The sequence below is a fragment of the Gekko japonicus genome, unplaced genomic scaffold (assembly GCF_001447785.1).
Source record: "Gekko japonicus isolate JY-2015 unplaced genomic scaffold, Gekko_japonicus_V1.1 scaffold140, whole genome shotgun sequence".
In the NCBI taxonomy this organism is placed as follows: domain Eukaryota; kingdom Metazoa; phylum Chordata; class Lepidosauria; order Squamata; family Gekkonidae; genus Gekko; species Gekko japonicus.
This window is the reverse complement of record NW_015169781.1, coordinates 692,510-704,235: the sequence shown is the minus strand read 5'-3', so window position 1 is coordinate 704,235 and position 11,726 is coordinate 692,510. Positions and strand designations below refer to the sequence as shown.

At 44.5% G+C, this 11,726-nt stretch overlaps 1 protein-coding gene across 1 annotated transcript in view; it reads right to left on the bottom strand.

Annotated features, from left to right (window-relative positions):
* RABL6 (RAB, member RAS oncogene family-like 6) overlaps window positions 1-8,771 on the bottom strand; it is a 44,198-nt gene extending 35,427 nt beyond the window's left edge. Inside the window, exon 1 of the mRNA XM_015416805.1 lies at window positions 8,421-8,771. Coding sequence (XP_015272291.1) covers window positions 8,421-8,550 — 130 coding nt within the window. The 5' untranslated portion in view covers window positions 8,551-8,771. The remainder of the gene's footprint in view (window positions 1-8,420) is intronic.
* Between the last annotated feature and the right edge of the window lie 2,955 nt (window positions 8,772-11,726).

Genomic DNA, 11,726 nt, shown 5'->3' with positions numbered 1-11,726 from the left:
AAGAAATACAGGCAAATATAATGATTTTAGTTGGGGACTTTCTGGTGGTCAGCTGATTATGTTAATACCCACTATGCTACAGCAATTCAAGACATGAGTTAGGAATCTATGCACTTGTGAATAGGGACAATTTGCCACTAGCCTGAGTAAACATGCAACTGACTTTGCATGGGGAGACTACTCCTGACTCCAAATCAATTACGATCACGACTAGAACAACTCTTTCTTACTGTTCAGACAAACTATGAGTCTCACCAGAAATGTTGTTACTGCTACCTCCTCTCAGCCACTTGGCACTATTGCCAACTTAAACACTGCAGCAAAAAAACTACTCCAGCTACCTTCCCTGAGAGAAGAACCCTGCAGTGATAGGAGGGGTGCAGCAAAGAGAAGAGAAGAGAAGAGACAGGCCAGCAATATTCACAATGCCGAGCACACCAAGCCTCTTATGCAAGCTGCTGTATCACCAACACAGATGGAGAATTTTAGGTTCAGAGAGATGATTATAGCAAAGCCAACTGAATCGGGAAAGCACACATATCCTCTCAGAAGCCACACTGAAAGCTTCCACAGTATCCAATGCTTGTAACTGATGCAACTAATGTTCCTTCAAAGCCTATCAAATATTTAAGAGCAAGGCAACAAGTTTCATTCTGTATACACTATTTAAAAACCAGTCACACTTCAAGGTCTTTAAGCTGCCATGAATGTTCATTTCACAAGTGACCAGTACGAAGCAATGGAATCCAGGGCATACGTGCACAGGAGGAGGTAGATAACCTATAGACCACCGAGCGACGGCACAGGAATCAGGCCTACTCTGAATATATAAAGATGCCATATACTGCATGGGTCCACCTGGCCTAGTACTGTTTGCTTTTCTTTAATGCTGAGTACTGTATATTTTTGGAGCTGCGGTGGCTCAAGTGGTTAAGACGCTGAACTGCAGGCTGTGGAAGGTCAGTAGTTCAGCAGTTCAAGACCCGGGTGCCGCAAGACGGGGTGAGCTCCTGTCTCTAGTTCCAGCTCCTGCCAACCTAGCAGTTTGAAAGCAAGAAATTGCAAGTAGATAAATAGGTACCACTTCGGTGGGAAGGTAACAGCGTTCCGTGCGCCTTGGTGTTTAGTCATGCCGGCCACATGACCACGGAAACGTCTTCGGACAGCGCTGGCTCTTCGGCTTTGAAACGGAGATGAGCACCGCAACCCTAGAGTCGGATTCGACTGGCTTTCGAGCAAGGGAACCTTTACCTTTACCTTTTTACTGTATATTTTTGGAGCTGCGGTGGCTCAAGTGGTTAAGACGCTGAACTGCAGGCTGTGGAAGGTCAGTAGTTCAGCAGTTCAAGACCCGGGTGCCGCAAGACGGGGTGAGCTCCTGTCTCTAGTTCCAGCTCCTGCCAACCTAGCAGTTTGAAAGCAAGAAATTGCAAGTAGATAAATAGGTACCACTTCGGTGGGAAGGTAACAGCATTCCGTGCGCCTTGGTGTTTAGTCATGCTGGCCACATGACCACGGAAACGTCTTCAGACAGCGCTGGCTCTTTGGCTTTGAAACGGAGATGAGCACCACAACCCTAGAGTCGGATTCGACTGGCTTTCGAGCAAGGGAACCTTTACCTTTACTGTATATTTAGACTGGCAGTCACTCTCAGGCAAAGAATTTCCGTAACTCTGCTACCACCTTCAGCTATGCCAGGGATTAATTCTGGAATTGTCTAGGCTCAACAGATCAAAAAGAAAACCAGCCCAATTGACATGAAGCACACCCCAAGATATGTATAGGACTGTGGCATGGAATGAAACATTCATACCTGGAACACGGCTCCCTTGTCTAAGGGCTGGCCACCACTGATTCAACTTGTCCTAAAAGCAGAGCCCATCACCCATCAGACCCTTTTAAACTATCCTAATCCCACCTCACTCCTGTTTACATGGCAATTTCAAAGCATATGGAGGAAGGGAGAAAAAGAGAATGGCTGGACTCATTCCTTAGTGCTGAATGTAAACCTAATCACTATGCAAATATTGGTCTTCACTTAAAGCAGGCACTACTTATCACAGCCGGCAGAGATGTGGGCAGCTTCCTCCAACGTCTGAAGTTAACTCAGCAATATCCTGCATCACAAGGGCCAATCAAAGTAATTACTGTACTACACTGTGTTATATTTTGAAAATCTCAATAAAAATACTTTAAAAATAAAAAATAAAGGCCAAGTGAAATCCATAAACTGAAAGTTGCCATTTGTTGCCAATTCACAGGGCATAGAGATGCCAGGGATAGAGCAAAACCTCTCTACAGCCACAAAGACTCAAGACTCAGTGGCAGATTTCAGTTTAAAACTGGAAGTTAAAGTTGTGCTAGATTCTTGTTCCTCTCTGGTCACCTAAAAGGGGCTAACATAACAGATGGCATAGATTACTGTACATCTTGAGGAACAAAAATGTGGCAGAGAACGAGAGGCTGAAAATCAAAAGAGTAATGCAGCGACCATCAGAATGTATTTAAAGTATTTCTAACCTGTTTTTCTCCCAAAATGGAACTCAGAAGCAAAATCCGAAATCTTAATGAAGAAGTAGATTATAATTGAAATATAAGATACAAAAAATATGGGAGTGTACACAAGCAGGGATGGGCAGACCAACAGAGGAATCAAGGATGAGAGAAAGAGCACACGAGGCAGAGAAGGTCTCAATTAAATCGGACCAGGCACACCTACTTGCAAGTGAAGTCCCATGAGCCAACTGAATATATACTGCTCTCAGTAATGCCTCAAACTCATAAACCTGGAATTTAATCCAAGATCCCAATACTGTTTTACCATCTAGCTGAAAGAAAAGCCAGCATACAATTAGCAGCTTCCCTCCATGAATTAGTTCCATTAATAAAGGAACTGTTTGCTCCCAGTCTGACAAGTGGGCCCTAAACATGGAAAGATATTTCAACTGAAACCCTCTAGTCTAAGTACCCCAGTTCTAGCTCACAGGATTTTAAAAATTCTCTCAATTCTTTATTAATATACAAAGCTGCATTGTAGTTTCATTAATCAGTTGCATTTCAACTAAAAAAGTCTCCAAGGTGGCTTACAGCACAATACAGTAAGTCAATAAAGTTATTCACAATTTAAAAAATCAGATTCTCAATAGAGGCACAGTCCTGTCACACCACTTCTTATTGATTCAACCTTCCAGACAAGGCAAGTCTTCAGACACATCTGGAAGGCCTTCAGGAAGCAGCCCTTCTCAACTCCAGCAGAAGGGAGTTCCAAAGCTGAGGGCAAACAGTAGAAAAAGATCTCCCCCAGGTTTCTATCAGCCAAACCTCTGCTAAGGCTGGTCTTCATAAGGAGGCTCAGGCTCCTGGAGCCAACCTCAAGTCTGGGGCTGGTTGATATATACAAAGTTCTCTTCCATCAACTCAGATTATTGATCCAGCTAGCCTGGTACTGTCTATTCTGTCTGGCAGCAGTTCTCTATTTAAACAATGGGTTTCTGCAAGTGCAAGGACTACCACCTGCACAGTAGTATTTTCTCGGCTCCCCACCACCACTTCTGCAGTAGTCCAAATGCCTTCTGAAATCCACCAGGAGTAGGAGGGGGGGGGGAGTTTGACTTTCAGGCTACCACAGAAACGTTGCACTGCCTCCAACCCAATAGATCTTCAAAACTACATTGACTATGTCTACAGTACACAAACAAACCATCATCTAACGCTGTAAATTCTCACATTAAAATTTTTCATACCAAAGATCTTGAGTAAAACCTCATCTTAAAAAGCATCCCATTCATCCCAAAATAGAAAATATTTTATAGTATTTTTGTTAGTGTTCTCCAAAATCTCCAATTTTCCATTGAAGAAAGAGTCCTCGGAAAAAACACAAATGCCTGCAGTATTGCTACTGGAACCTTTTTAAAGGGAAGTGCCAAGGACTGAACCTGGGACACTCTACATGCAAGCAGATGCTCTGCCGCTGAGCTATAAGCTCTTCCCAGCTAACCTGTTTGATGGTGGCACACAGGAATGCCGCATTATGTATTACACAGAGAAAGAGTCAGAAACTATTTGAAATTTGTAAGAGGAGTCTTTGAAAGCATATCAGTTTTCTAGCTCCGTGGGAAGAAAAGAAACCTTCACACTGTATCACTGTCTCTTCTTGCCTCTCAAGTGTCATAAAATGTTTCAGAATTTAAGGCTCATATCATGGACACGAATGCCCCCCCCAAAACCTGCTTCACATTTTATCAATTGGAACTAGTACAGTAACAGCACTGAGGGTTACTATGGAGACTGAAAAGCTTCTGTCTATGGCAGTGATAGAAAGCTGCAGTTAAAAATAGTGGCTACAACATAAGCATTGTTAAGATAAAAGCACCAAGAGAAACTCACAGAGGCAATGCAGCAAAACCTAAGGGTAAAGGAGACAGACATGTTTCCACTGCACATCTAATATCCATAGTCCACACACATCTCAAGCCTCAAACTGGCAGCGGGAAATGCAGATGCAGCCTGAACCCTGAGCATCATATGACACAAGTACAAGATCACCAGAGGTATTTGCTAAGGAGGGGCTTTGGGGAAGGGCCATGATTGTCTGGTAAAACACACGCCACAGATTCCTTGCTTAAGGATATGATGGAGCTGCTGCTAGTTAGAGCAAACAACGCTAAGCTTGATGGCCCAGTTTGGTATAAGGCCCTTCATAAAATATGTGCAATGTTGCTTTTTCTGTTTAGCAGAGCCCCTCAAGCATGCAGAATGCTCTCAGCCCAAGATAGGAAAGTCTCAAATACTTTCCGTTGCCAAATGCTAGGATCAACTATTGCTACTTAAAGGAGCCAGCATGACTATTTCAAATTCTGAAAGACTACAGTCAAGCTGGAACACATGAAGCTGTCTTAACAAAAGACCGCTAGCATATCAAGGTCAGTGTGGTCTACTCTGGCAAGCAACTATCCAGGGTCTGCAGAAGAGGTCTTTCATGTCATCTACCACCTGACCCTTTTCAATAGAGATGCCAGAGATAGAACCTGAAACCTTCTGCATGCAAAGTGGATGTTCCACCACTAAGCCATGGCCCTTCCCCTGCACAAGCAGGGAGAAACCACTGCTCACCAAGCTCTTCTAGTCCAGGAGTCTTCAGCATTCTCAGCACCCACATAGTTCCAATGTGGAAGATGGGACCCCATTTCACTTCTTTACTGTCTACAACTGTCTTTTGTCTATTTTTTATCTTCCATCCTCTTTCTGAGATACACTGTGATAACTCTTCCAATACCGCCAACAGTCCTCTTTCATCACTGTACAAAGCTCAGGAAGGATAACTATGTGCAAGAATACATTTTCACAAAAATATAATTTTACCATCTTAAAGCACTGTTTCAAGTCTCTATGACTCTCCCAACCTTCACTCACAGTCTACAAGGACGTAGTTCACAGTGCTTCCAAAAGGTCCATGGACTCTAGTGAGTTTCCAGGGAATGAAGTTCCATAATCAGGAGGAAGCTGCTAGTTCACTTCTACAGCAAAGATGACAGTATTAAACTAAAAGGATGCTCATGAGTGACCTCTAAGGTTATAATGAAATGCAGTTTCTAAGGTATTACACATCTCCAGCAGCAGAGTCTTGTTTACCACTCTGAAAGCTACCATCTTATTCTTCTGCATTCCTAGATCAGGCCTTCATTCCAAGTAACTGTATGCAAGACTAGTTCCTGCCCAATCATGCTGCAGTCCTCTGTTTCCAAGTTTTCCATTCACATCTTTAGTCAGAGATCAGAAACACAGAAATCTCCCATCAGTACTAAAGAACACCAAAAGCTACAAATTACTGCTCGAGGTCACACAGCTGATAACTTTATCCTACCTAGCTATACTCCCATAGTTTTATAAGCACACCACAGAACACAAGCATGCGGATAATATGAGTTGTGGAAAATATTTTTGACAAGGCCACAGCTCAGTTGGGGAACATATACTTTTATTGCAAAATTCCCAGGTTCAATTATTAACCTCTCCACTTAAATGAGGTGGTAAGCATTGGGAAAGACCCAAGATCTTACAGAATCTTACCAGTCAGAGCAGGGAGTACTGAGCTTCATAGACAAAAAATGCTATTTGGTGAAAGGCAACTAGATATAGACAGACAGTGTGGTACAGTGGTTAGGGTGTCGGACTAGAATCTGGGAAACTCAAATTCAAATCCCCCCTCTGCCATGGAAGCTTGCTGGGTGGCCTTGGACCAGTCATGTATTCTTGGCCTAACCTACATCACAGGATTGTTGTTGAGATAACAATGAGGAGAGGAGAACAGTGTAAGCCAGTCTGTGTCCCCACTGGGGAGAAAAGCAGGGAATAATGAAGTAAAAATAAATAGTTGATGCTAAATTCCAGGCACTTAGAATTAAGCTTTCAGGAGCCAAACTCAAAGGTAGGATTTTCTTCCTGCCCTACAATAAGCAAAAAATAAAAATAAAATCACAGTTCCAAGTAGGTAGGTAAGTAGGTAGAGGTTTATTGTATAAAGCCATTGGCCATTACAAAATACAGAATACAACGAGACAAGGATAAAAAGTTAAAAACCACTATGACAATCCAGGTTAAAATTGACTACCAATCAATAATAAAAAGATAATACAGATTTGGACACCTTCAAGTAACCTGCCCCTTAGATCTAATCTTAGATGCTGCTAAAGCAAACAAGGAGAATCTGTGGGATAGATTATCTGAAAGCAAGAACGCAGTTGTTTCAGCTTCTGAGTATGCTTGCGTGGGCGATAGAAATCCTGCTAAATATTTCTCTCTTGGAGTGCTATATAGTGGACAGTAAAGCCTGTAGTGAGGAAGGTACTTAGAATCAAGCTTTCAGGAACCAGACTCAAAGTTAGGATTTTCTTCCTGCCCTACAATAAGAAAAAAAAACACTGTTCCAAGTAAGACTTCTACATGTACTTAAGTCTTAGAGAACAAGTCAAATTAAGCTGCTGGTCAGGAAGAAACTATTACTTGCCACAGGCAAAGCTGTACATGTTGGACAGCCACAAAGAGATTACCTCATCTTCACCATGTGCCGAACTTGTGAAAATATCTTTTCAGAAAGCATGGCCTTGACATGGGAAGACAGTGCCCAGGGTTTGAACCTGGGTTTCCAAGCCCAATACTGCAGACACTGTCTCTCTGTGTCACAGATCTTGACTACACTCTTCTTCTAGAAAAATTGAAACTGTTGTCTGATGAATTAAAGAATACAACTGCACCACCCCAAACCTAAGGCTAGCATCACTTGCCACCATTCTTCTACTGTACACTCACAGGTATTTTCTCTGCTTCCATAGCTCATCGCCTCAACTCATTTATCACCAACTGCTCCTTCGCTTCAAAATGAAATCTAACTAATATTCCTCCAAAAGCAGGCACTGCCTCCCCCCAACATCAGTTCTCAGCACAAGGTTCTTTCTTTCCATCCACTCATCATAGGTCCTTTTTAAAATTCAGAAACCAGTTTCAGATGCTCCTCTGCCTCCCACCCGAACTTTGCACTACAACAGCCACTTTCTTCTCTTCATCCACCCACCCCTTTTATCCACAAGCTACTGAGGCCTAGTTCACACATGCAGGGGAACAGATGGCAGAATAAACCACAGAACTTCAGATAAAAGGTGGAAGATCACATTTTAGAATGATTCCCAATGTTAAGCTCCCAGACAACAAAACAAAAAAAAAGCACAGCACACAAAGAAACAGAACTCTCTTCCCTGCTGTGGTAGTATACAGTAGCGGTTAGTGTCAAACTACTAATGGAGAAAGTGGATTTTCATATATGGTTAATAATTAAGCTCACTGGCTGGACAGTCTAATTTGCCTTGCAGTACTGTTGTAGAACCACAAACTCCAGTCCAAGATCCTTGTAAAAAGGAATATAAACACAGTACACAGATATGTATGTGAAATTCTGTGCACCAAAGTAAACAGGAGTCTTCTGGGTGCCTTAAAGACTAAGGAAATTCAATGAGCAAAGTGGGTTTCAGTGCACAAAAGCTTAAGATGGATACAATTTCATTAATTAAGGTGACAAAGGGCTCCTGTTTATTTTTGCTGCAACAAATTAATATGGCTAACCTTTTGTCATTTTACGACAAACACCATTCAAAACTGGAAGCCAACAAGGGAATAGCCCATTTCCTGATATATACGTGAACCAATCTACTGCATCTTCACCGCCCCCCCCCCCCCCCCCCGGTCGTAATGGGTCGCATTGGCGAAACACCTCTGATGTGCCCGGCTGAGGGGCGTTTCTTGACCTCACTCCTTTCTCCCAGGTCCAAACAGCTGTTCTGTTCTTTACACCAGTCTTTAGAAGTCTCAGCAGCTGGTTCTGCTGGGCCAAGTCCCTCCCTCCTCCTCACTTCCCGCCAGCTACTTACTGTTGTATTGGACCCCCTTTGCGAAGCGCCTCTGCAGCGCCTGGTTCATGGATTGCAGCCCGGCCGGGATGGGCTTGTCCCGCCCGGGGGCCTGGTCGGAGCCCACCAGCTTCTTCAGGGCCGAGAACATCCTCGCTGGCAGCCAAAGGGGTGGAGAAAAGGGAGGCGGCAGTTGCCACTGCTTCCGCACCCCGGCCTGGCTCCGAGGGCGGGGGTATGGGGGCAGGGCCGCTGGACGTCCGGGGGTGGTTACATGCCCGACCGCAGGGACCCGCGCTCTCCGCCAGCTGTCGGCTCTCCCAGCACCTCCCCGGCCGCCATCTTGGCTCAGCCTCTTTCTCTAAGCAACCAAAAGAAGGGGGAGCATGGGAGCAAAAGGAGGCTCGGTGACGGCAGCGCGCGAGGGACACGTTGGAAGGAAAAATATCGCCGTACTCCTTCGACTTCAGGCTACGGGAACCCGCGAGGGACATAGTTAGTGGAAGAAACGCGCCAAGGGAGCGTTTGAGGGGCTCACAGGAACAGAAATACATCGCCTGTTGGCTCGGCGGCGGACACGGATGGGGAAAAGCCCTTATGTCTCACAGTAAAGATCTGTATAACGGACGCATTTCGCCTATAGCAAAGCGCAGAGAATGGTGCAGCAAAAAACGGTCTGACCGGACTGCCGACATCTTGGCTTGGTCTCGTTTCCATAACAACCAGGCAAACCCCCATGAGTTTGCAACTGATACGGGGGCCCGGCAGGGACGTGCGTATTGCGCAAACGCGCTGTCCCTTCCCGATTGATTTCAGCAATAGAACGTGCTGGGACTCAAGCCTGGCTAGGAGTCAGATTTTTTTTCTGCTGGATGCTCTGCTCCTCCTAGTGAGAGGTGAGCAGCCTAGTTTTGCTTATCCAATGGCAAGGGGAAAACACTGCATATGCTCAGGCGCACCTTTTATGGGCGGCGCTCACAATACCTTGGATCTGGCTTTTTCAGCATCTCAAGATTATCATCATCGTTTACAATCCACCTATCTCACCTGGGTTTAGTAACATTTCTAATCAAACTCCTGTGTTATCTATTGCATTTTTATCCCGCGTTTTCCTGAGGTGTTCTGGGCTGCATGTCAGGCTTGCCAGCTCAGGTTTGGGAAATTCCTGGGAAATTGGGGGTGGACCCTAAGAAGGGCCGGGTTTGGGCGTTTGAGGGGCCTCAGCTAGATATAATGCCGTAGAGTCAAATCCATCCTTTAAAGCAGCCATTTCTTCCAGGGGAACTGATCCCTGTTGCCTGGAGATCAGTTGTAATTCCATGAGATCTGGAGGCTCCACCTGGAGGCCAACCCTAATGCATGGCTCTCCCTATCTCTGTTCCATTCTCACAACAACCCTATCCAAAAGGCGTTGGCTGAAGGAGTGCGCAACTAGCCCAGGGTAACCCTGTGAGATTCATAGCTGAGTGGAGACTGGAACCAGGGCCTCCCTATTCCTACTCCACACACAGGGTTGCCAAGAGCCACCATGGGCCCGCAGACAAAGATTCCACCTGCCCCCCCCCGATGACCCTGAACCCAACCATGTGTCTACATTTGTAGTTTTATATTTGTGTATACATACATATGTGCCACCATTATTGGATGCACTTCTTATGTCTGAGGAAGGGGGCTGTAGTTCACAAAAACTTCATATCACAATGAATGTTCAGGAAGTAAATCTGTAAGCAATCTATTTAAGTTTACCCTTGTACCTTTACCTAGCACAGAAGCAGGATGAAATTGATAAGGTGGTGGGGCTGGATGAGAAGTACTAGGATCACCAGGACTGATTTTCCCAATATATTTTCTAAAAAAGATCATTATCATTGAAGCATGGACAGCTTCAAAAGGGAATTAGGTAAGCATATGGAGCAGAGGTCCATCAGTGGCTATTAGCCACAAGGTATAGATAGGGGCTCTGGGGCAAGTGATGCTCTGTCTTCTTGGTGCTTGGGGGGGGGGGAGTCAACAGTGTGAGGGCTTCTAATGTCCTGGCCCCACTGGTGGACCTCCTGATGGCACCTGGTATTTCTGGCCACTGTGTGACACAGTGTTGGACTGGATGGGTCTTTGGCCTGATCCAACATTGGCATCTCTTATGTTCTTATGTTCTTTGTCATATAACAGCTAAGTAGCGTTTACAATGGGGCATTAGATGCCCCACCAAGGCAACAACAATCCCACTGCCTGAGCAGTGTTTAAAAATGTGATAATAATTTATCTAGTTATCAGATTAACATCCCATTACCATGTATGTAAAGGGAGGAGCATTCTTTTACTACTTTGATAGATCATGGGGAAATAGTAATTCCCCACCTTGCTTCTGTTCATAAGATTAACAAGGGTTTGCTGCTATTAAGTATGTTCTAAATTGCCAACCAGGGATGAGAAGGAGCTAAGACCAAGACTGACAAAAAAGGGGTGTGGGAATTAGAAGGGAGGCAGATAAATGAAGGCATATCATGAAAGGAGGATAAAAGTGGAACAGTGGAAGAGAAATTAAGAAGGAAGGAAGGTTGGTTGGAAGGAAAGGAAGAAGGAAACAGACTGCTGGGGGGGAAAGCAATTTTTTTAGGAGGCTGGCAATGGCCAACAGTCTAATATGTCTAGATCTGAATAAATGCTTCAGCCTCCTGGTGTATTCTGCCAATAAGAAACACCCCAAAACATCCTGCTTTTTGCATGCATTAAAAATACTGCCTTAACTAAAAGCAAATATTAAAATATGTTGGTTTTCTTGCCTTCATTCTGATTCAGTTTGGATGAAATATTGGGGACTTCAGTACCACCAAGAGTTACTTAATCTTCTGGATTTTCAAAGGTGGGTAACAAGAGCATCTGTAGGGAGCAGGTTGCCAAGAGCCCAACACACACACACACAAACCCTCATCAGACAGGTTGGGTGAACAACCAGTTAGTATTTTGCTGTTCAATCCAAAAAGAGATTGAAAAATCAGAAGGATTCTGTGAGGCTATACCTGAAAGCAGCCAAGTTGCACCCTGCCTCTGCCCCTGACTCATCACATCTTGCTTCGGCTCCATTTAACCTCCCCCCACCCCTAGCATTCTATATCTTGTTATAGACCAAATGTTGGATGAGTTACTCGCTCCTTCTTCTACCCCCTGCCCTGCCCAAGCCTAGTAGCCCACAAAATATTTACTGTAGATCTTCTCCTCAGAAGACCTCCACTACCTAGGGCCAATGCAACAGAAGAGAGAAAGCTGTGCAATGTCAATAACTTGGAGCAAAACAAATAAACACTTTATTAATTAGAAGAAAGTCAT